This window comes from Takifugu flavidus, chromosome 19 (genome assembly GCF_003711565.1).
Source record: "Takifugu flavidus isolate HTHZ2018 chromosome 19, ASM371156v2, whole genome shotgun sequence".
Lineage (NCBI taxonomy): Eukaryota > Metazoa > Chordata > Actinopteri > Tetraodontiformes > Tetraodontidae > Takifugu > Takifugu flavidus.
In genome coordinates, this window is record NC_079538.1 from 12,288,745 (window position 1) to 12,313,012 (window position 24,268).

The following is a 24,268-nucleotide window of genomic DNA, read 5'->3' on the forward strand; positions in this document are numbered from 1 at the left end:
AATTTTGAGAGGCCACATTAAGTTAATTCCATTAACAAATGTCCAACAGCCCGTCCTGCTCCTCGCTGCCTCCCCGAGGAGGCGCCCATCATAAATAACCAAGTAAAGCATGAAGCGCTCAGTGCGCACAGCCGCTCCGTCTCCAGGCTCATCACCCCAAAGCTCCGCGGCAGCACACCTCTCCAGCCTCGTTCTTTTTCATTTTTTAACTCAGTCCTGTCATAACTGAGATATTTTGGCATCGCATCCATGGAGACCCGGCCAAAGCAAATAAAAGTGCAGCGCGCCTTTGTTCGGATATCTTTTTAAATATTAACAAGTTGTCATGTCATCTCTGACTGGAAGAGGAGACAGATTTCCAGCCAGAGTAACGGACTGGGTAAGTCGGGATGGTTCATTATGAAAAGAATCTGTTCGCACTTGAAAGACGCCGAGTTTGTGCAGATTTCCACCTTATCTCATTGGGGCGCTAAAACATTTGGGTGTGGTTACAGTTGTCCACGTCGGTTGGCATCTAATTTCCCGTTGCTGCCGCGAACATACACCCTATTCATGGTGTGTTTCTCAGAGCTCGGAAGTGCAGCAACACCGTGAGACGGACAGGAAACTCCTCTACCCCTCGGCGCGCCTCGCTCCGGAGGGTGGCTCCACAGGCGACCCGCACCGGAATATGTGCCAGAGAGCGGACGCCGTCCCGTCATACAAGTCCCTGCCTGGAAGTCTCGGGGAGCGCATCAGGAGCGCCGTGGCCCCCGCATGCAGGAGCAGCATGTCGGTCAGTCCGAGCCTGGCGAGACCCGACAGGAAAGTTGGGTGCTGTGAGAAGTGCTCCGCAACCCTTGTTGCTCTGAAGAAACAAGCGCTGAGCCTGGCTGTGCACCACCACTTCTCCTGCAAGGTCAGTGAGCTTTCAGCGGACCGCAGCGAGGACCAGTGAGCCCAGTTGGAGCACCATTAACACGGGGGAGAATATTAATGTTGGAAGTCACACGGGCTTAAACAAATCCCTCTTCCTCTCAACAGTGTGTGTTCTGGTGGGTTTATTGCAACAGGAAACGTACACGGGCAAAATATCATTGCTGACCACAGAAATATAAGACATAATGATGTAATGATGTAGCAGAAACTGAAGCTCAGGCATCAACTAGTAAACAGCTCTATCAATATTTTCTTCTTTCTTTGATATCTTCTAATGTGTTTTCTGATATTGAATCTCGGGCTGGAGAAGCAACCAGGATACTACAAATCCATAAATGATGTAAAATTCAATTTAAAATAAGTTTAGGTGTTGACTAGCCTAATATGCAACGGAACAGCAAGGTTTTACCTCACAATTTTAATAATTAATACCAAAATAATTTGTTTGCGCCTCCTTTTTGGGCCCTTATGCCCTGAAACCAGCCAAAGGTTCAGCGTTAAAGAGTCGAGCTACACCAGTCCTGCTGGGCCATGTCATGCTGCCCTGGACTGGACCGTGTACAGATTACTGGGGAAAAAACTGGGACTCAAACCTAGTAAAGGTACAATCAAGTATCCAAATCATGCTTTTATTTTGACGCCATGCGCATTCAAAGATGAGCTCATGCAATTGTTCACCTTGAGATGTAGCCAGACAAGCATGAGCAAGAGTTAGGGCCTTGAAAATGGCGTCTTCTGGAAAAAGAAAGAGATCCAGATTTAATGGGCGATCGTTGCCACGCCGGTATGATGTCATGCAGCTTAGGTAGCCGATCCAGCCTGCAGATGACTGCAGGACTCGAATCTTAGCCAAGTAGCACAGAAACAACCAATGGATCATTCTCGCTTCTTAAATCTTTGCTTTCATTGTAAATGAAAAGGGTCTAGGTTTGGTTTGTTGGTCACACAAGGCGAGCGTGAGTAAAACAAAAAAAGAAAATCCCAAGTGTAGAGTCTTTTAAGACGTTTCTCAAGTCCCGGCATGTGTAAACATCTTAATATTAATGTGGGCCCACAGGCTTTACAGTGCGGCCCCTCCATCTGTACATTTGTCACCACCGACATCCATCAAAACGCACGGAGACGGAGAAAACCCCATGCCGTTCTCGCACGAGTGGTTTCAAATGGGCATGAATATTTCATCTCCGACTTTCACGTGTCATCTCCGTGGAGGCAGGACTATTTTTATTTGCCCCCTCCTAAGTGGAATGGAGCCCAGCTAAGCATGTTTTTTTTTGTTGTTGTTGTTTTTGGAGAAACCGCAGGCAGTTAGGAGCAGATGCTCATATGTTGTGGCCAGAGACATGGCGGAGAAGAAACGCGATAGGACAGCAGGTTTTATTGATCCGAGCGAGATTTAATGACAGTAGAGCAGTGGAGCTTGGTGCTGGCGTGTGCAGAACACTCAACCCCACACCGGGACACTGCAGCTTCCGCCAAAGACGCGCTGTTTTAATTATCCCACGTACACATAAGCATCAAACGCTCCTGCTCCTGTGGGAGAATTTAGGTCACGGCCGCGTCCAGGATGAGTGGATGGACCCAAGCTCTGTTGGACTGTAGCTCGATTTGCCTCCTTGAGGCCTCAGCAAGAACATTTGCGTCAGCGGAAATTGACAGACACGAATCAGCGAGATGATACGATCAGACGCAGCGTGATAATCAGGAAACGCCTGGAAGCTGCTGTTTATTTCACTTGCTAATAGTAATTATGCCACCTAAAGAGTGACCAGCCCTGCAGGAAATGGTGAGACCCTGCAGAGGTTTCTGCTGGTTATAAAGAACAAAGATTTACGATGTTTAAGTGGATTTTAAAGCAGCAGATTTTAATTTTTTTGCTTACTGCACTTTTAAAGATGTCGGGGCAGAATCAATCAATACTGACCGTATGATTACTTCACTAAGTGCTAAGACCGCCTTCCAGCACCTTCCCATGACTCCAATTCCATACACTTAGTGATCGTTCATGCAAGTCTCAGGCTAGGAATCAAACAGCAAATGTGCTTCGTTAATCAGAATGGAAGCAGCCCCAGTGGAAACAGGCAGGTGGAAAAGCTGCAAATTCAACGATTTAAACTCAATTAAGCAACGCAGAATTATGAGCTGTCCTATCGGCTGCCTTGATTTGATCTTCATGTTTGACAGTCGGTGGGAATTTTGCAGGATTCCAGCAGCCTGCCTGGGTTCCTTCACGACAACCTTCGCGTCCACGGCTGGTCCACCGGCGAGTCCAGGGACAGAGAGCGGGACCAGGGACGATGTGGAGCCTGCAACGTCAACCTGGGGCTGCTCAAACAGGAGGCGATCCACTTGGCCCTCGGCAGGGCTCACTCGTTGGCTAACCCTTATCCAGAGACTGGCTTTAGTACGGCCACTCTGCTGGGACAAAACTGCACCAAGTATGGAGACAGGCCTCCGAGGGATGCTGTGGCAGCGGCACATCAACCCCGCAGTGGGACCCAGAGTCCGCACAGCCCGAGGACACCCCAGAGGACGCCTCAAACCCTGAGACGGAGGGGGCCCAAGCTGCCCAATTACAACATGGATCGCTGGGTTGAGGAGCAACAGCAGCTGGTTGCCTCTAAATGTGGCAGCGATGGTGTTGCTGTCTACCATCACCATCAGGTACCCCTAAAAGCCTTTCCCATCTAAATCACACATAACATATCCCCAAGTACCCCCCCCCAATGTGCTTTATCAGTAAAGTACATCTTTACGGGTGTGTGTCAGAGAAGCAATGATTCATGGTCCCTAATCGGAACCTATTTGTATCCCAGGGCTGCACGCGCTGTTTAAATGTACTTGTGCTAATGGAATGGAATCGGGTCATGATTTACCCTCCTCTTAAAGGCAGACAGTCAAAAAGCACATGTGATCGATATGAGGGGGGGTCATATTTAACAGGGCAGGTGGTGAAATATGCATTACTGTGATGGAAGCCGCCGCACACGAGCACGTCTCTCCAAGGGTCCCGAGAAAATCGGAACGAGATTTAGGACAATTCAGATGGAAACCAGTGCAAGTTAAATATATTATACAAGATAAATATATACAAGAAAAATATATACAAGATAAATAATTCTAGGAAAATCATTTATTAGTTAATCAGTTAAAGGACGGTTAAAGGACTTTCTGAGAGAAAGGTAGACCACTCACCACCTGTCTAAACATTTAGTTTTTCCACGTCGCTCTCAAAACAATATTGCAATTATGTGAATGATTTCTATATTTACAGTAACATTACTGTTTGAAAACGACTCAGCCCAAAAACGCATTGTCATCCAAGTCATGCTAGCGTGAGTTTAATTAGCTACATGATACAAATCTGCTAGCGACAGCAGGCCGATCAACAGTTGCCAGCTGGAATTAATTGTCCGTTGTTTTCCTAAATGTGTCAGAATTGAAAGATCCATTGTTTCATGGTAATTTCTTGCACTAGAACATTATCAGCACACTGGGATAGACAAAGAACACACTGTGGCAGTCACTAAAAGGGGTGTGTCTACAGAGCGGTGTAGTAATTAACCTGTTTTTGTTAAGTGACTCATGTAATTTGATTGAACAATAATGAAACGTCTACTCAGATGGGACCGATCTTTGTAGAGACTGTATGAGGGATTATCTATGCTGGACCAGCACAGATCAATACAGAGTGAGGACACAAAAGAAGGGCAAATGGAAAGTGCACGAAAAGCAGAAGACGCCAAGAGGCAAATCGAGTGTCCGTGGCGTTAGAAAGGACGCAAGAGATGGAGGAAAAACGGTGATTTGAAGAGACTAAACAAGAGGCTAGGAAGAAATTGCAGAAGACGAAAAAAGGTCATGACGGCAGATATGAGTCAAGAAGAGGACAAGAGGAGGAGCATCAGCCCTATACATTATCCATACTAACCCCCCCTTTTACTAGTCCCCTCCCTGTCGTTTCCATCAGCTCACGTGGTTCTCTTATGGCACTAATTGGCAGTTGATGGTCAGACATTATTAAAAGAAAAAAACTCGTAGCTAACGTCGTTATCCTGGCCTAAAATGGCCGAGACCTTGATGAGAAAGCATTAAGAGCTCGATTATAAATGCGTCCACTCGAAGGGCTCCAGTGAGGTTCTGCAACACAGTCAAACTGCATTAGCGGAGCAGAACCTTGCCAAATGTTGGGACGTGACATAAATACGTTCGTTTTTACTGGCACTTCTGATATTAAAGCAAACAAATTTAAAAGAAAATAATTGTAACATGACTCACTGGACAGCGAGTTTTTAGTGCTATTTTTCTTTTTTCTTTTTTTTAAAGAAGACACCGTTGGCGCTGCTCTATATATTTGCTTGACTCTGCATGTCACAGACGGAAAGCGCATGTTTTTCTGCGCCCTATTAGCTCGTGAGTCATGTTTCCAACTGGAGCAGCCGTCACAAACTATTGTTCACCTCACGCGCAGCAGCCAGAGCTGTAATCTGATGGTTTCTGTTTAACCCGCCGTGTTCCCGGCCTGGATGCCCTACTTAGCCAGATGCACCCCATGTTTGTTGGTCCCAAGTGTAAGTCCCGTGATAATAGCCCCTTTTGGAGTGGGTGCAGGAGCACAATTATAGATTTGGATTTTTATAATGAGCTTTCTTTCCTGGCAGGCTGCAGATGCTGCCGTGCTGGGCAGCCGTGATGCTGGGATTGTGCAGACTAGCTCGAAGATACCTCCTATATCCAGGGTGGTGAACATCGCTAACACAGCTGCTATGTCCCTTCTAGCCAAGTAACTACATCCAGGCTAATACAGCAACTCTCTGCATCAGAAAACTGGTTTTGTTGGGTTGATTCGACCACCTTTCTTCCCCGTAGGGCTGCTGAGAAGCTCAACCTGACACTGAGGAAAAAAGGCCAAGCTTCCGATTCAGCTTCTGCTCATCTCTCCACCTGCTTCAGGGAGCTGATCCAGAAAAGCCCACCACCCGTGCCCTCCTGCCTGCTGCAAGCTGCCACTAGAACCAAAGACTCGCCAAATGTTGGCAAGGTACCGGGTGTCAGATTCCTGTAGATTCGTGCATATCTTTTAGAATTTTACCAACATTTTGCAACCACTAGTAGTGCTGGGAAATAAAAGGGGGAAAATTTAGATCCACAGCGTGAAGCATCTTTATTGCCCTCTAGTGGTCGAATTGAACGATAATGCTCAATGACTAAATTATCATTTGTCACATCAACGTCTCATTAAACCTTAAAACTTTAGTTTTATTCCAGGCTCCACTTCAAAGTCTGTTTGAAAGTCTCAGTCTGCCATACTGCCCAAATTCATTTACAGGTCCATACCTTCATCACAAGAACCGAACAAGAACCTCGGAAGTGTTTTTTTGACCACTCTAGCTGCAGTTTAAAGAGATCACAGTCAATTTGGAGGAGATCCTATATCCCTTCTTCTGGGTGATATGATGTAATGCGGAGCTAATGCCTCCATCTTGTTCCTCCCCTTGTCTGCGTTCACCTCCTCTGGGAGAAACCGGGAAGATCAATATGGCTGCCATCCTTTCCCCCCATGTTGCAGATAGATGCACTCTTGGGCTCGGGCTAGAGTTTCAGAGAGGGGGCTCGGATGGACCCCGCTGTTGGTCACGCCTGCGCCAGTGAACACTCAGATCCCAGCACACGTGCATGCCAGATTATATCTGAAAGAAAGGGTTTCCTCTTTTGCGTGAAAGTCTCTTTTGAATAATTCAACCCTCATGAATAGAGTTTGACACGTGTTCGATAGCATTAGGGAAACCTTTTCTTGCATAAGGTAGAAAAATTATGAGGCCGGAGCGGAAAAAAACACGGCAGACAGAATATAGATCTCAGGTTTTCAAGCTGTCGATGATGTCATTGTGTTGTTGAACAGTCCTGGACAATTTCAATGAAACCATATTCAGTTTTTCATGACGTGACTACCTACAGTCTGGAAAACCTGAATCCTGATTAAGGATGATGTTATAACTGGCTTATAAGCAATAATGGAGCACACTGTAGGGCAAGCGCGGCCTCGTCCTGGCTCAGACAGAGACGTATGAGCCTTGTTAAATGCTGTCAGTGTCAGCAGATAATTTGATTTTAGACCTTAAACCTTCTCAAACCAAAGGCTTCCCATACAGAACTGCATTAAGCAATTAATGTCATGACATGAGGAAATGTAGCAGGCGGCCTGCATCCCTACGCAGCCACAAGTGAACGTCTGATTTCACTTGTAACTCAATCATCTCGCTGTCTCGCAAAGCCCCAAAACACTGTGTTTTTATCTCAATTTAAGTTTTTTTTTTTTACTTCCACAAATTGGTTAATGGCCATGAAGCGAGAGGGGGAAAATCCACATGAGCAAATGGGCACAAAGTCATCGGCTGGAAACAATGATAGCAACAAAGTGCTTCGACGGGAGGCCACATCCCAACCTGCAAATCCAAGTTCTTTTAGTTTGCAAAATAATTTATTTTCCTAAACACTCCATAAAGCCCCATAAACCAACAAACACATCATTTAGCTTGTAGCGAATGTGCTAACTCGGCTCAGGTCTACAGAAATGCATCGTTTTATTCTCAGCTCACAGGGAAAAAACGTTTCCCACAGTTATTCTGATTTATATTCCTGTCCGCTGAAAAGATATTTATGATTCAGCTGTTAACTGCATCTAAAAGAACTCTTTCATCGTAACAGGTAAAAGTCGTGCTGCGGGTTAGCCCCGCGTCGTCAGATAGCCAAGGCCAGCCACCGGTTCTCAGGATCGACTCATCCAAGAAGCGAGTTAGCATAATGGAAACATTTGGCAGAAACCACCAACGTGCTACGATGACACTTGGCAGAGATGGCAAAATTCTTCACAAGAGCTTCAGTCTGGACTGCGCCTATCCTCCAGAAACAAGCCAGGTTTGGTTCATACAGAGGTTTTTTTTAATGCTGTTATTGCTCATTTGTTTATTTATTAGCAGGCTAATCTCAGGCAATGGCCACACATGTAGCTGTGGTGAGGCTGCAATGTGCACTATTTGAATGACTAACTCCTCCTCTGTCATTAGCCTGGTTTTGTCTGCTCCTCTGTGACCTGAAAACTGGTCGGACATCGAGTCCCTGTATTACTTTCCCCCCCACGAGCGTACCGTATCTGAGCCCGGGAGGGATCGGTACGCGTCCCTCATCTACTCTGGTTTCACCAGCCGTGCTCCTGGTGAATCATGAGACGCTCGCTGTCCTTTGTTCTCACCGACCAGGCCGAGGTGTGTGCAGGCGTCTTGGGTGATGTCATCCGCTGCGTGCTCAGCGGCAACGATGGATGTGTTCTGGGTTTGGGATGCACTGATGTAGGTGAGTAATTGATCCTTGCGAAGGGGCCACGGGTTAAAATCCTCAGAAGAGAGTGGGAAGCTTTTACCCCCCCCCCCCCATTTTGCTGGCCCGGTCCCACCATCATTCACTCATACTTAAAGTCATTCATGCTTCACATGTCAGGTCGTACATGTGAGTATGAATCAGTTATAAAGATAAATGTGTATAATGGAGATTACAGCTAAAGACATGCATTTTTATTTTTGATAGCTTTTAAAAGAGAGCAAAGAGAATAATGAAGGAAAATAAAATGAGAAACATTCAGTCCATATAGAACCGTCCTGCCTGTATTACTCTTAGAGGGGACTGCAGAAGAATGGGGACAAATAGTTGCTATTAGAAAGATGGACCGCTTAACATCGGTAAAAAGGTTTAAAAGATTTGTCTCACACACACACGCGCACACACGCACACACACACACACACACACACACGGAGAGTAAGGACGGGCTCTCCTTGGAGCTGCTTTTTTCAATGTGATGCCACTGTCCGTAAATCTGATTGAATTACTTGGCCGATGCAAACGGCATGTGGCCTGCAGCCAGGGGATATCAATCTCCTGCACAGAATACTCTTCTTTCTGAATAACGGCAGGCTGCTTGGCCCTTAATTCGAGTAAACCAATTCTCCTATCCTCATTCAATTATAGTTTAAGGGAAGGTAAAACAGGCCTATAATCCAAAACCAATGTGGGGCAAAAGTGCACTCACAGTGTGGCACTGGGCCATAATAGAATTTATATGTGTTTGTGGGTGTGTTTCTGTAAAATTGGACTTGTTTTTTTTGGTGAATTTAGGACTCTAGTAAGCTAGCACTCTAGCTGGGGAGGAACACTGAAAATTGCAGATTTCCATTGTTGACGCTGCGGAAGATATTTAAACATGCTATAATTCCTCACTAAAATGCACAAGAAGTGGGGTTTATGACTTATAATGCAGCCCACCACCAGAGGGAGCTCAAGATGTTGTGCCGGCACCTTTTATTCAATTAATAATCTGCCTCGTTTGTAGCTGACCTGCATGTATTTGTGTGCTGTGTGCTTCTCCTCAGGCTCCTGGTCCAGCATGGTGGGGAGTGGCGAAAGCGTCCAGAAGCTCGGGCTGATTCCGTGCGCCATCTCCTGGCTCTACGCTGCCATCGAGCGGCGACGGGAGAAGACCTGGACCGACCTGACAGTGTCGGTATCTGCACTGGAGCTGTGCTGTGGGGAGGAGGACACACTGAGGGATCTGCTGGGAGAAGTGGCCCCATCGTTAGGCAGCATCCATGACAGCCCAAAGGCTCACATTAAAATCCAAGAAGACCCTGTTTATGGGATTCAGGTAGAGGAAAAACATTTTTTATTATGAATAATTGAGCTCCTTCTGACTAATGAAAAATACAATCCAGATGAGTCTTCGCTGCCCAGTTGGCTTTGATCTTTGCTGCTGATAACTCACAACCTTCTGGCTGCGCCTCACTGGAAATATATGAAAGACTTAATTTGAGGTGTTACTTTAAAGCTGTTCTAAACGTTTAGGCCACTAAAAACCTTATTGTCCACTGATCAAACCAATGAGCTGCTGTTTTTCTATCCTTACAGCTGCGGAACCATAACCGGGTGAAGGCGCCGACCGCCGAGAGAGCGGCGTCGCTCCTGGACTCGGCTATAGCAGCACGTCGGCACAGTGACTTCATTACTTACTTGTCTGACAGCTCCATTATGTTCTTCACCCTCCACATCCAGCCCCCGCGTGCAGAGAGCAGCACTATCGGCAAAGGTTGTGATCAATTATTAAATTACAAGATGCAGCAGGTCCCTTCGTTCTCCCTCCCTCCCCCATAAATTATTTTCCAGCTATGCCTAAATTCACAGCTCTTGAATGAGGAGGTGTAAAATTTAATTAGTACGTCTAAACTCCTTCTGTCTGAAACCCACAGGCTTGCGTGGCCCCACTAAGCTGACCATGATCGATGTCTGTAGTGGAATCAGAGGAATGAGCAAAAACAAGCTTCCATATTCTGAACTGGGCTCGACCGTCGTCTCGCTTCTGAGTGGACACAGAACCATCCCCAACAAGTAAGAATGGAACAGAAGAGAGAATTAACTATAAACATGTTGCACAAGACGTCTTGATGCTGAGGAAACTACCGTACCTCATGGTTTTTGAAACATAGTTGAGGCCCTGCTGTTGAGCTGCCTTAGGCCGCTCCATAGTTCCTACTGATGATGATGGCTAGTTGGCCAGTTCCTTCAAATGGACACTCAAAGAACTCAGATGTTTGTGCTCTGTTTTCCTTTGTTTGTATTTCCCATAGGGGCAGTAAACTGGGTATGCTCCTTCGAGATTCCCTGGGCCGCGTAAACTGTCATACCACAGTAGTGGCAGAGGTTACCGATTCCCTGTCACACCTTCAAGAGACCCTCTCCACTATCCAGATGGCTTCTCGTATCCGTAGAACACAAAAACGAACAAAGGTAACAAAGCTACCTAAAGTAGCGTCTTGGGCTGAGAAAAAGAGCGAACCACTAATGGCTTATTCTTGTGACACATCTTCTCCTAACAGCAGTCCACTTCATGCTCCCCTTCTGCAAGGAGCTTGACTAAAGATTATAGGCGAGGGCCTCTGTCTCTGCGGGCATTCCACTCCACCGAAGAAGTTGATGTAGATATCCCCCATTTCAGCTTGCGCAGCTCCAGCAGTGACCAGTCCTGCGATACGGTCATCCAACTGGACTCGGAGGGTTTGGTCCAGTCCAGAACAACTTCGAGGCTGGCACAACCCGAGTTTGTCCCCATCATACCGTCTCTGCATCCTAACAAGGCCGACATGGATGACCCGGAGTTCACAGCTCTTCTCCAGGAGCTCCTGAGAATCCCGCAGCTGCAAGGAGAGCGGAAGAACGAGGAAAATGTTCAAGGGAACATCGAAGCGTGTAAAACAGATACGAAGGGGAGAGAATGTCTTAAATGTGACACGTTTGCTGAACTTCAAGAGCGTTTGGGCTGTATTGGAAGCGAGACAACAATGGACACATTAAAGTCTTCTTCCCAAGGTCCTTTGGGAAACAATGCAGCAGGTGAATCACAGCCGGTGAAGGAAAAAGGCAGACAGACATCCTCAGAAACACAGCAGACCTCACTGAGTCAGGGGGTGGGCTGCAGTCAGGCCTCCGTTGCTGAAAAGCCAAATAATGGCGCCTTCCCCGGAGACAGTTTTCAAAGAGAGGATTCTGGTCTGTACGACTGTGAGGAGTGCAGCACCAACAGTTCTGGTGAGGATCTGCTGAATCAAACGCTTCACAGGACTCGCTGCTCAGAGGTGCACAAACATGAAAGTGCTCACTCAAACTCTCAGAACTCAGATGTGAATTCTCAGGGTAGTTCCCTCGCAAATCAGAATCCAGCTAAAAAGGAGAGCCCTGGAGCTGCCGACTGGTACAAAGCAGACAAAAGATCCTCACCAGTTGGCAAGAGCTCCCCCATATCTCCCTCCTCCTCCTGCTCTGCCTCACACTCTGCTGCTACTGGTATCATCCTCGAGGAGGCTTTAATGAATAAGCCCAGAGAGGTCCTTGAGGAAATGAAGGCCACTATTACAGTGACTGTACAGCAGCCCCTGGACCTAAAAGGTCAAGATGAACTTGTCTTCTCTATGGTGGAAGAGGTGACCATCAGTGGAGGAATGAAGAGAGGGAGGGCAGGAGGGAACATTATCTGTATCAGAGATGGTGTGCAGTCACTTGAACAGGTTCAGGGCTCAGTCAGCACTCAACCCATCAGGATAATCAGCAATGTTGGTGACGAAACCGTAGCAGCAGGTTCCACTGATACAGACAAAAGCTCTGCAATTCAGGCTCAGTCTGAAGAAACAAAGGCAGAACAGCCCCACTGTCCCCCCAGGAGGGAAAAGAGGTACTTGCCCTCATTTATTAATCCTATGCTGATGAACACAGATGTGGACTTTGAGTTGAACGAGCCAGAAGAAAAAGAAAGTTCTCTTGGTTCACTCACGCCACAATCTGGACTAAGAGGGATGCAACTCAAAGGAAAAGAGGAGGGAAAATCTCCTGAGGGACGGGTTAGGATGCCAAAAACACCTGAGGTGTGTGATTCACCGTTGAGCCAAACGTGTCATGACTCGGTGATGTTGGGAGATTTGAGATTCAGTGACAAATCTGTAGAAAAAGTGTGCGGTAAGCGGCCAAGAGCCACAGACAATAGCCACCCGAGAGACAGGGAGCGTGTTAATCCCAGTAAACCCCCCAGAATCTCAGAGGAGGTAGAAATGTGTTCCAGGCGTGGTAGGAATGACCCCAAGAGAATCGGTGTTACACCTGGTTGCCAGGAAACCTCCTACGCTTCCATTAAAGCAGGGAGTTTACCGAGAGTCTGGCACAATGCCAACCACCAGGACTTCTACCGTGGCGGTTACACGCCAGACAGCCTTGGAGAGCTGAGGGGGGTGACATCATCCACCCCATGCAGCCCAGACGTGACTCTGAAGAGGCGGCAGCGAATGCAGCACTCACCAGCCAACCACAGCGTCCTTGTCTCCTCGAGTCAGAAACACGGAGCAGAGTACAAACAGCATGTTAACAGCAAGCTTTCCAGAAAGAGTGTTGAGACTCTGTGTGAGACCTCAAGTCTGAGGGTGAACCAGGTGAGCGGGAGGCTGAAGTCGCCCACCGAGGACAGACTGTTCAACGTCAAACTGGAGCAGCTGGTCACCCGGAGCAATTCCCTGGGTAGAACACCCAGGGACTTCCCAACTCTGGGTAGAGACAGTAGTAGCACTTCTATGAGCTCCAAGGGGAGCTCCAAAGAAAGTACTGAGGGGGCTTTTAAGGGGGGGTTTAAAGGACTTAAAGAAGGAGATTGTACTTTACCAAGGGCAAGTAGGAGCCCCAGAAAGAATCGATCTGACCAGAGCTATCATTTCTTTCCCTTTGACGAAGCTGTAGCTCCGCCTGCTAAGCATGCCCACCCCAAGCTCTCAGCTGTGGGGAAACTCAAGATGGCCTGTGGGCCCAAAGTCCGCCGGCTGTCTGCCCCCAGCATCAAGAACCTCAGCCTCACTCGCAAAAGCGTGCAGCAGTCCGTAAACCGCAGTGACAGTCTTTCCCCAGATAGTAAATCTGTCAGCTTTGAGCGGACCTCCTCCTTTCTCTCCTCGTCCCCCCCGCGTTCTTTTCGCTCCATCAGTCGGACTCCAAGTCAAAGCTCAACGAGCTCATCTACAAAATCTGCCATCCAGGGGTTTGTTAATGGCCGGATATCAGACCTGCTTAAAGACAGGCCCGGCAGCCCCATTTCAGGAGGACTGGACCAAATGGCCGCCCTTCCCTCGCCATACAGCCGGTTGACCTCGCCACGTATGCCCGATCACTCGAGTGGGCACGCAAGTGACACCACAAGTGTCCTGAGTGGAGATTTACCCCCGGCCATGGGGAAGACGTCCCTGTATTTCTCCGGCAGGAACAGCATGGTGAGCAGCGGCTACGACAGCATGGTCCGGGACAGCGAAGCCACCGGAAGCGGCGCCTCGGTCCGCAACTCCGCCAGCGACAGGAGCGGTTCTCTTCTTAGTTTGTCTCGCAGCAGCCGATCGTCACGGAGACGAGGCCACTCGGGTAAATCACCTGGAAAGACTGGCTTCTTGTGAATGAGATGGTCCCAAATGTTAAAGGAAACAAATACGTTCGGCATTCAGACGATAATCCAACATTTTTGAGTAACTGAACTGTTTTAATGTATTTCACTTTTTGTACATTTTCTAGAATCCATGCATGATTACACACTTGAGTGTACAGACTTTTGTAAGGCTCCAAAGCTCTAAAGTCCGAAATACAATCCTAACAATGTAAAGTGTTGAATCATATGTAATCTGGAAAATCCATATGGAATATTTCATGTAAATCCGGACCAGTGAAGTTGAGTAAATTAAAGGAAACGAGGTTCACGTGGAGCAAAGATCTGCAGTGCCTCATTTCTTAAATAAATGATCGGCATCATACATTTTGGGTTGTAATTTGACCACATAACATATTAATGTGACAATAATTGGAGATGACACACACCTAGTTTCCCTCACACCACTGAAAGCCTAATTGTGTAGGTCTCATTATTAATATATGAAGCCAATGCTGCGAGTTCGATGGCCACAGACGCTGGCTAATGCACAGAGAACCTCCAGGTCCACAAAATCAAATAAAGAATAAAGAAAACGATAAACTCATCTAAGTCCTCATGGAAGCGTCACGGCTTGGATTTTCCTTCATGTTTTCCTGTAATTGCAAACTCAGTTAATCTGAGGCAACTTGAAAATATTGACTTTAAAGAAGATGGCAGCCACAAACGAGCAGCATTAGCCTTCAGGCTCCTCGTAGCACCACATGACCAAGGCCATTTAGCAGATCGGGACATCCCAGAGACCTTTGAGATCAAAATCTGCAAGAGAGAGGATGTACGGCGGATTCAGGATCGAGCCGGTGCTGGCTAACAGGCGATGGCTCAGTGGTTTGTCTGTAGGCTAGCAGGTATTTTAGCAAGAATTGTCTGGACGTTCTGAATATAAGCCAAGTTAACTTTATGGCTGCCACCTTCACAAATCAAATCAGCTGTTTTGGGGAATATCAGGTTCAAAACCTGAGTCAAATTCAACATGTTAACCTGGATTAGCTCTTGCTGGCTAATACAACGACCTTATTAAGCAAAAAAGTGAATCAGAAGTGATGGATATTAGCTATTTTTTATCTTTGCAAACAATAGAAGCAGCGTAGGTTTGCACTGATTTGTGTTAGATTATAAAAATATCAGGATGTTGTTTGTATAAGTGAAGAATAAATAAATAAATAACCTTATGCGCTGTGCTGTTGCACTATGGTGACGTAATGTCCCAGCGCTGGACGGTCTGGCCCCAGGAGACCGTCCCCCGCCTCCACCAGTTTCAGGCGCCGCAAATTTGATACAATTTTAATGACCTCACAGGGGGAAACTGGGTCAATGCTACAGCAAAGGACAAAGAGGAAGGATGGAAGGAGCACAAGGTGTTGATAACAGAAGAAAATACACAGAAAGAAATCATTTTTGTTTCCCATTTGTCTTTTAAAAGTGTTATGCATGAAAGATTTAAACTAAAGCAGTGAGTTGAGCAGCACTGTGCATTTTTAGGGTCTCATGTGGTTCAGGTTTAGAGCATCGTCCTCACAATCTCTGAGGCCAAATTGTTACCTGAGGAGCAGGCGGGAGCGCAACAACCTCCCAAAATATCCTTTACCGTCCGCTCATGTATCCCTGGATGCTCTGCTGCAGTTGGCTTTTGGAAGACTTTCCAGGTTGATACCTCAGTTGAAGACCTGACACGTCAGCAAAAGATGATCACAATTCATGATCATAACTTTGAGTGATTATTATGACATAAGATGATGTTTCCATTCAGAACTGCTAATTCCTAATTCTGACTCTTTTCTTACAATTCTGACTTAATAAATGATCAGTTTATGAAGAATAATCCTCAATTGTGGTTGTTGTTGTCCATACTGAAGCAATTCCTGTAAATGGCTGTGAAACCATGAGGATGACAAAGGATTGATGATGATGATGATGATGATCAATAAACTGCAGCAGAATTTAAAAATATGGATTCTGGTCTCAGTGATTTTCAGAGCTTCGTGGTTCTGAAGCCACTGAGCCAGTTAGAGAAAATGGACCATGATCCGTAGTCAATGAGGAGGGTGATCATGATGGTGATCATGACGGGACTTTTCTCCCCCCACAGAATTATACGGAAAATGTTTAAGTTGATGTAAAAAATTTTAACTTTTTAAAAAACTAAATAATAAATTCTGTCATGAGTGACAGAAATGTTTTATTTTTTCTACAAAAAAAAAATCATTTTAGGGTAATCCTTCCTTTAACGTCTTAACGCGTGTCACGTGACCACATCAGCCGGTTACGTAACCGCAGATTCGCCGCAGCAGCAGTGTCGCGGGGCGACCTGAAGGTGTCGCTGTCCGCCGCGCTCTTCATAGCCAGGAAAAATAGCCCGGATTGGGAGGTAAACAAGAACCAAGACGGAGTCTCGGAGGCGGACAGATGACAGGACGAGCTCCGCGAGGATGTGACTGCTGGTGCTGGGATCGTCATCATCCAGAGGTGAGTCCTGCTCTTCATCCCGCGTGCTGGTTCCGTCCAATAATCTGACACGGACGCGCAGCCTGCGGACGGCTGATCCGGACCCCGAATACAGGAACAAGCAATCGTTCCTTCAAGAATCTGCGGGGGCACATTTAATTAACGCTGCGCGTCAGCTTCGCGGGGGCACGCGCGCACGCACGCACGCACTCTCATTTCACTTCTAAGACAGGAAATGAAAGCAGGAAGCTTTGATCTTCCACTGCAGCCAATGGAGCTCCATCTGGACGTCATAATCATGTTTTTCTCTGTTTTGAAAAGGTAAAATAATAAAATTGGCACATTGAGAAAAGTGTTAAATAATAATTTAATAATTTTGCTCTGATTCAGCTGGAATTGCTGTCCATTTAGAGTATAACTATGGATTATATGAAATATTTGTGGGACTCGGATCTATAGCTACCACTAAGCACTCCTGCGTTTCCCCTTAATAAATAAGGAGCGTTACCACCTATTGCATGATATGATGTCGGTTGTGCACGAGCATCTACGCTCCACAACAGCAACATCTAACATTCAACTGGAAACATTTAAGTGACCCATGTTTCAAGAAGAACATGAATAATTTCCAGTTCACTTTGACTCATACTGTAAGAAAAAAAAGGCTGTGTCAGAGATGGTCAACATTTATGTCACATGTCCGTGTTGGAGGAGCCACAATGATCATGTGACCGATGGGCTGCGAACACACAACCGCGCCGCCTTCATGCCTCAGCCCGCTCAGCCTGAAAATGTGAGTTCCGTGAGGCGGAAGTACATTAAGCAGCACGTTAGCCCTGCAGCGAGAGAGACAACGGTGAAAAACATACACAAAAGCACATAAAGGCAAAAGATGAACCCTGGTTTGGCTATTTCCCAGTCGCTGTACTGGTTTGAGGCTGGACCATTAGCATGTAAATGGAGTACATCCTTTCCATCTCAAGATGGATCACTCTCAATTCAGACCACTTAAAATATTTAAACATCACTGTGTAAGTTATTCTGCTAAAGTGCTGCCTCGCGGAGCATTAAAGTCTTGAGCTGTTCTAATATTTTGTGCAGGCAGCGCTGGGAACAGCCTCATCGAGCATCTAACGTGGTGCTAACGAGGAAAATTTGACTCGATTTAGATAAATCCCAAATGAGAGCTACTTCATTGTGGGCTAATCTTCAGCTAGAACAGAGTTCCAACTGTCTACAGGGAACATCCCCACTGCTCATTATGCTGTTCTCCATCGGAGGCCTGGCGAGCGCTCTGCTCTGCCCGTGTCATAGTTCGGACACAAAGACCCCCCTTTCAGTCAGCGACATGTCGGCCGTTCCATTAGATTTTTACATCCAAGTCTCTTTTCTTCAGGCGTTTCAGGAGAATTAAGTCAGAAGGGAAAACCTCTGTCGCCCACCCAGGAGGGATTAAATCACATGATCAGGTCCACCTGCAGACACCCCTCCCTCTGCACCAGCCTTCATCGGTCGTCCTTCTCCAAGGGATCGCCGCGAGGAACGTGTGCCACCGCCGGTGTTTCATGCCCCCCGCCGAGAAGAGGAGCCTCCGGAGACGTTGTGGGATAAAAGCGCTGCAGTGACGGAGGCGATGGGAAACAAGAGCAGCGTCCCGCCAAAGGGTCCCGACGCTGGGAGCGCACGAGAGGACGAGGCGGGCGGCGCCGTCGCAGGTCAGATATGAACTCATCCAGATGATCTGAGCCGTCGCGGCTCCTCGGCATAAAACACGACTGAAAAGGAAAATGGAGTTTAAAGAAATGCTGAAAGGAGGAGGGAAAAACAAGCCTTCCGGCCCGAAAACGAGTTCACCAGAATTCTGTGATCAAATTTAGTGAAATGAGAATTTTTAAGGGGATTCTTTTGTGGCTTTTTCAAAAACGAAAATTCAGATTTGCGCTGTCGTTCAGCACGCAAACATAATTCGTGTCATATTCTGCGGAGATCCGTCTGTCCCTGATCCACCATTCCAACAGTCTGGAGCGGAAACTCCAGATGTGCCTAATCCGCAGGGAAGGACCAGAAGATGTCTGTTATGGGATGTTCAGCCGGAGGAATATTCTGACTCCTAATCGTTAGTTTGCTTTAACTTTGCTGTTGTTTCCTTCGTTGGTGAGATTAGGATTAGACCCATTTAGCAGACAGAAACAGCATTAGCCTGATTGTTGACGTTGACAAACGCCACGAGGGCTGATTGAGGATTTTTTTTATTCCATCATGTTTGTGTTGTTTCTAGGAAGCATCTCCAGGGAGGGAGCGGGAGCCCCGAGCCCGGAGCTGCTGGCCTCGCTGCAGTCCCTCAGAGACAACGTTGACTCCACTTTGCTGCCACACTCGCTGCACCAGGTGTGTAAAGGTGGATCTTTTCCAGAGATTTGTGATGCTAGCAGGTAGATTTCTGCACGTAGCTGCAGGAAACAGAAAACCACCTGATCTTTGAAAAAGGCTAAAGCTGCACCTTGAGCAGGAGGTAACAGACACGCTAATCCTGAGCATGAGAGGGTTCATGTGACTGTCTCTGCATGGCTAGCTGTCACATGACCAGCATCTTTGAAGCAATTAAAGAATTTGAATCAAAAACAAAAGCTTTTAGACACCTTTCATATCCTTCAGCCCTCTCACACGTCTGCCCAAGCTAGCTGACAACAACGGGAGTGGCAGGGAAAACTGTTTTAACAGGAAGAAACCCTGAGCAGGACCAGGCTCATGTGGGGGGACCCTCTTGTCGTATCACCCTGTTAGCCAGAGGCAGATATTGACATGCTGTGGCAGGCTGGAAGATGTTAGCGAGTAGCGACAGATGTTATAAGCTGCAGAGGTTTCTGAGAGGGACCAGTAGGTGGCAGGAGCTGAATCTAAAGCTAAAGTGGAATTTAGTCTTCATTTTGTTTGCTTTCAGATTGCAGAGACCTACCTGGCCAGAGAAGACTGTATCCTACTATGTGTCCTTTATGTTTTTACCATCTAACACTGACAGCTGCATGAACTTTACACGTCTGAATGTCCCAGTATCTCCCAGTATTGTTGTTTCCAGTCTCTGGGTGTTGTCCATACTTTGGCTCAAAGCCCTGAGGGCTCCCAGCGGGATGGTTTCCTCCAGTTGTGTTTTTGCCGTTGCCTTGGCGACCGCTGTGGGTCTGCCTCCCAGTTAGGATGTTGGGTGTGTTTGTGTCCTCGGGGAGAAAGTGTGAAGGTCTGATACTCATGGAGGAGAGATTCTTACCGTGGTTCTGAGTGGGAGTCTTTAACTGCCAACCCCACCAGACCAGTGGGCCATCCAGTTCCTGCAGCTGGAGAAGCTCTACCATGAACGCCTGCTGTCCAACATCGCCGCCCTGCAGGAGAACTGGGGTACTGTTGCACCTTGGCAGCATCGCCGTTATAAATGTCGAGCGCACGCGTTGATGTTCATGCACATGTGCGCTCTGTGTTCCCAGAGAGCCAGTGGAGAGAGAAGAAGACGTGTGAGGGCGGTTCTCCTGCTGAGTCTGACGGCTTCAGTCAGAAGCACATGGAGACGCTCAGCCAGATCTGCAGGACTCACCTCAGGTACCCGCTGAGCTCAAGCTCAACAACCAGCTCACGTTTTACGCTTGGTTTGGTTGAGGATTCCAGGAATTTAAGCTCTGCTGCTACAGGTTCCTGCTCTGCCCGAGGGGTTCCTGAGGCCCGATGGGTCATTTGCAGTACCCCTCCAGCAGTTCCTGTTTCTATGGCAACGCCTCTTTGCGGTTGGGCGTGTCTGGTTGACCTCTGAAGTGAGAAATGTGATGGGTTCTACTCCCTGTGGTGTCACCTGGGATCATCCCGGTTTCCCAAGTTTGATGGTACAAAAGTACAAATTAAGCATTTTGGTTCCGGGCTGTAGCGAATTTCTACCTGGACGATGGTGAGGTGGCTTCTCAAGCGGGATCGAGCATTGCGCTCGAGGCTATTTACGCTCTCAGTGATGTCACGGGACGATTAAACAGTAGATGTGCTGTCCTGTCAAAAAGAAACATATTTAATGTTCTAGAACCTCAGGATTGTCCGATTATTGGGTTCATGTAGCTCATGTTGCGTAAGTGTGCTTGTAGAATATGCTAGTTAGCTGAAAGCTAGGTCATTTTCTGGGCCACGAGTCTCAGTGGTGGAAACAAGCTGGAACTCACCACCACGAGAGGTTGAACTTTACCTCAGAACAGATACAAACACAGGAACAACGTAGCTCAGATCCCCTCTTAGTCCATGTAAATAACCGTCCTCCTCCTCAGACTCAAACCTTTGAGCGTCCGTGTTGCTTCAGGACGCCTGAAGGCGCTTCGAGGACGCAGACACACTGGGACTGGTCTGAGGAAATCAATAGTTCTGACGGGGCAGCAAAGGTTTCTGCAGGATTATGATGATTTCCTGCAAATGCAGACAAATTCCTCTGGTCTACATACCAGATGTAACCTTCTTAGCCTGCAGCTAACAGCCGCAAAAGACTTAAATACAAATAAAAGAAAATGCCGTTTTCCTCTCGGAACTGTCAGTCACGATTCTGCTTCTTTCTGTTTCTGCCTTTGAAACTTCACAGGCCGTCCGTCAATGTGGAGCAGGTACGACGTTTCCTTTAAATAGAGGAATAAACGTTGTTCCCTGCTTATTACTATTAATAGCCTGTGTTTGCTCGAGCAGAACACCTTGAACACGGCGCTGAAGGACATTCAGGACCAGAATGAGCCCCTACAGTTCCAGCATGATGAAGGTGAACTTGCAGATGCTACTTGGCGCTAATGCTAGCGGTCGGTGTCTTCAGTAATGATCAGTAATCAAGGTTCAGTGTTTTCAGACGACAGGCTGGAAGCCGTAAACCAGAGCGGAGACCAACAACAAAGCTCAGAGTCAGAACCGTCACAGTCGTCTGAAGGTGAGGGGGAGGCAGAGGCGGAGGAGGAGGAGGAGGAAGAGGCAGGAGAAGAACAGATGTGTAAGGAAGGGCAGGAGACACCGGAGGAAGAGGAGGTGGAGGTGGAGTGGCCGACAGGAGTCCCCCAGGCTTCTGACAAGGACCTGGCCAAGCTGTCCGTCAAGGAGGGGGTGAGTTGGTACCGATGAGATAGCTCACCACCTCAGAATGACCTGAGATCGTTCCCAGCTTCCTGGTGTTGCTCCGCCCACATTTTCAGCTGTGCCTTCACCCATTGGTGGGTCTGGGTGGGATAAGAACCCAGCTCAAACACCCGTAAAGTTCTCATCGATGTTGCTGGGATGGGGGGTGCCGAAGGCTGCTTTTTCTTTTTAACCGAAGTGTTTGAGTCACTTCAGCTCCAGTTTTTCTTCATTTTAGCAGTAATTTATGCGCTCACACGCTGCTGCGGCGGCGTCTTTGCTGCCTCAAATCTGTCACATCTAAACCAAAGGTGCTTATGTTCAGATTAAATGCTATAATCTGCACTGTGGCGACCTGCTGACCTCAGCACATAATTGACCTGTAAATGATGGCGGCGGATGTGGCTTGACAGATGACTCCACTCCAGGAATCGACATATGGCCGAGCCGCTCCTGCTCTCTGCTCTGTGCAGAAATTATAATCAGGTCAAAAGATTTTCTGCAGAAGGGCAACTCTCATTATTTACCGCCCCCTACTGGCCCCTCCATGCAACTCCAACATGTGTGACTATTAGAAATATTCACTTGTAAAATGTCTGTACGTCGTTTCGCCACATTGGAGAGATTCAGTCTGCATTACGTTACATTTGGATTAACATAAAATGAATGTTGAAAGTGGAGCTAACCTGGGAAATGTCGTCTCAGAGCTCCTCCCCCGATGGCCTGGTCTCCATTCTGAAGAGGCGGCGAGCGTCTCTGGATGGTTTACCGCCGCCGAGCATCAACGTGTCCAAACAGAACTCCAAGCGTAAAGTTCGCTTCAGTGAGCCAGAAGATGGCGCTGAACCAGGTACTGAAGCCGCAGTTCGTGTTCTCACCAGTAGAGGGAGCCCGTCCTCAACATGCGTCCGTGTTTTGCTTCCAGATGAGGTCGGTGGCGACTCCTGCCTCATCCTGCTGCTGCTCTGCCTGGTTACCGTGGTGATTAGCATCGGTGGCACCGCCCTCTACTGCACCCTGGTGGGGAGCTACTCCAGCATTTGCACTGACTTCACGCACAACGCTGACTTCTACATTGCAAACGTACGAGGCTTCCTGGCTGGCCTCAGACGCTGGTTACCCCTGCCCACGTAAACGCTGCGCTCTGACGCACGCTTACGATATTGTAACCTTCTGCAGAGCACAGAGCACAGCGCCCTCTACTGGATTTGAAGTGTATGACTGGTGCTCCTGCCCGCCACCTTAAAATCCCCCCCCCCCCTTTTTCATGCATTTAAATGTTTTTTTGCAAATTACAACTGCAGGTGGTTGTAATACCACCAGAGCGTTTAAATCCTGATGATCATGTTGGGACTGTCAGTCACCTCAGCAGTCGTAGCTGCACCTGTATCTTTTCCTCGAGACATTTTTTTGTTCTGTTGTTTTTATTTTTGATGTTTGTGTTCTGTTCTCGTAGCTGGCAGGATATCTCGACGTCTTCTGAACGTTATCTGTCGCTGTTTTGTCCTCTGGGGTTTGAGTCTCCTGCAGGGCTGCACGTGTTTGTCAGACGCAGCACAGATGGAACTGGCCAGTTTAGAATCTGTGGACTTTGCCAGCTTGGCCAGTTTGTTTACCTCACATCTCATGCTCCTTTTCGTTATCGCAACTATGTAAACAATGAAGAGAAATGTGGGTTTTTATGATACTGAAAACAAGGCGCTACAATATCATTTGGAAATCTGTTTATTTTTTGTCTGTTTTTCATCTGACTGATGTGTTTCCTGTCTGGAAAATGCAACTCAGTGTTTTACTGAAACAAAGACAATGAAATTTATTTATCAGAATTTACCTCTTTCACACTTTACCTTAAACTTGATGTTTTTCTAGATTTTATTTTTCAAAGGCTCGTCCTGTTCTATCTAGTTTTGAAAGTGATGAATCCTGTTTTGTCACTGGTCAAAAAATACAAAACTATATGAACGAAGTGACTATGTATCTGTTTTTATTTATTTTGACTTCTTTATTGAATGCTCGGTCAAACTTGAATCTGCATGATTTTTTTCCCCACCAACCACAAATAGGTGTTGTAATACCGAGACCTCGCCACTAGATGTCAGTGCGACACTTGCTACAGTTAGTGGATGGAGCAATAATAAATGAACGAAACAACAAATAAAAAGCATATGGAAGACCAATTAGTTGGAGCAATTAGTATTTAAATACTTTCAAATGCTTTTTGATTAATCTTTTTCTTGAATAATTTTGGCAGAGTTCTTTAAACGGCCAGCAGGTGGCGCGGTTTCACATATTTGGCGCGTTCACACTGTGACTGACAGCAGAGGTCATTCGATACCTTTGATAGGAGCGTGCGTGTGCGCACCTGCGCGCGTTACTTTTGAGGTGAGATTCACGGGGGCTTCATCGTTTCCATCATGCCTCAGAACAGGAAATGACCCGCTAAAGAGCGCAAATGCTATAAATGTACGAAACCTTCATGCTGAGCACTGTTCTTTTCCCGAACAGCAGGGGGCGATATGAGGTCACCTTCAGGGTTGACCGTAACCTCGCCTAGCATCACACGGGTTTCTGCTGAGCCAAAGCACTTTTTCGACAGTTGTGCTTCTTTTTCGTCTTCTCTCTAAGAACGTTTCTATTCCCAGCAACGTTGCCTGGGTTCGCTCGTACGAATTTTACTTTGTATCATCTTAGTCAAATTGGAGTAGGGGGACGGAGGGGGTGGACGGTCACGTTAACGTCTACAA

At 47.1% G+C, this 24,268-nt stretch overlaps 2 protein-coding genes and 1 long non-coding RNA gene across 4 annotated transcripts; 2 read left to right on the forward strand and 1 right to left on the reverse strand.

Moving 5' to 3' along the window:
- Positions 1–115: 115 nt before the first annotated feature.
- On the forward strand, positions 116–14,246 carry LOC130516559 (kinesin-like protein KIF26B). The gene is made up of 12 exons (XM_057017673.1): positions 116–379; positions 569–898; positions 3,121–3,582; positions 5,580–5,701; positions 5,788–5,959; positions 7,627–7,836; positions 8,178–8,271; positions 9,343–9,614; positions 9,875–10,052; positions 10,213–10,351; positions 10,591–10,750; positions 10,840–14,246. The coding sequence occupies exons 1-12, from the start codon at positions 326–328 to the stop codon at positions 13,936–13,938; spliced, it is 5,292 nt and encodes a 1,763-aa protein (XP_056873653.1). The 5' UTR covers positions 116–325; the 3' UTR covers positions 13,939–14,246.
- Positions 14,001–16,288, reverse strand: LOC130516564 (uncharacterized). Its single transcript, XR_008947519.1, has 2 exons — positions 15,507–16,288; positions 14,001–15,281 (listed from the first exon to the last, which is right to left on the reverse strand). It is a non-coding gene; the product is annotated as an uncharacterized LOC130516564 (long non-coding RNA).
- cnstb (consortin, connexin sorting protein b) lies at positions 16,288–23,490 on the forward strand. Of its 2 annotated transcripts, none has more exons than XM_057017677.1 (11): positions 16,288–16,430; positions 17,806–18,124; positions 18,688–18,797; positions 19,351–19,381; positions 19,716–19,802; positions 19,889–20,000; positions 21,010–21,031; positions 21,111–21,180; positions 21,265–21,512; positions 22,230–22,374; positions 22,450–23,490. In XM_057017677.1, the coding sequence occupies exons 2-11, from the start codon at positions 18,043–18,045 to the stop codon at positions 22,656–22,658; spliced, it is 1,116 nt and encodes a 371-aa protein (XP_056873657.1). In that variant the 5' UTR covers positions 16,288–16,430; positions 17,806–18,042; the 3' UTR covers positions 22,659–23,490. The 2 variants fall into 2 exon arrangements, with proteins under 2 accessions (XP_056873657.1, XP_056873656.1); XM_057017676.1 differs by having other exon boundaries at positions 16,292–16,430; positions 21,256–21,512.
- Positions 23,491–24,268: the final 778 nt, after the last annotated feature.

Bases quoted from the DNA above. Each gene is read 5' to 3' on its own strand.
- LOC130516559 (XM_057017673.1), top strand. From the start codon at position 326: ATGTCATCTCTGACTGGAAGAGGAGACAGATTTCCAGCCAGAGTAACG. The intron at 8,272-9,342 runs GTGAGTAATTGA...GCTTCTCCTCAG, and splicing joins TTTGGGATGCACTGATGTAG to GCTCCTGGTCCAGCATGGTG. The intron at 10,352-10,590 runs GTAAGAATGGAA...TATTTCCCATAG, and splicing joins CACAGAACCATCCCCAACAA to GGGCAGTAAACTGGGTATGC.
- cnstb (XM_057017676.1), top strand. From the start codon at position 18,043: ATGGGAAACAAGAGCAGCGTCCCGCCAAAGGGTCCCGACGCTGGGAGC. The intron at 19,803-19,888 runs GTACTGTTGCAC...CTGTGTTCCCAG, and splicing joins CGCCCTGCAGGAGAACTGGG to AGAGCCAGTGGAGAGAGAAG. The intron at 21,032-21,110 runs GTACGACGTTTC...TTGCTCGAGCAG, and splicing joins CGTCCGTCAATGTGGAGCAG to AACACCTTGAACACGGCGCT.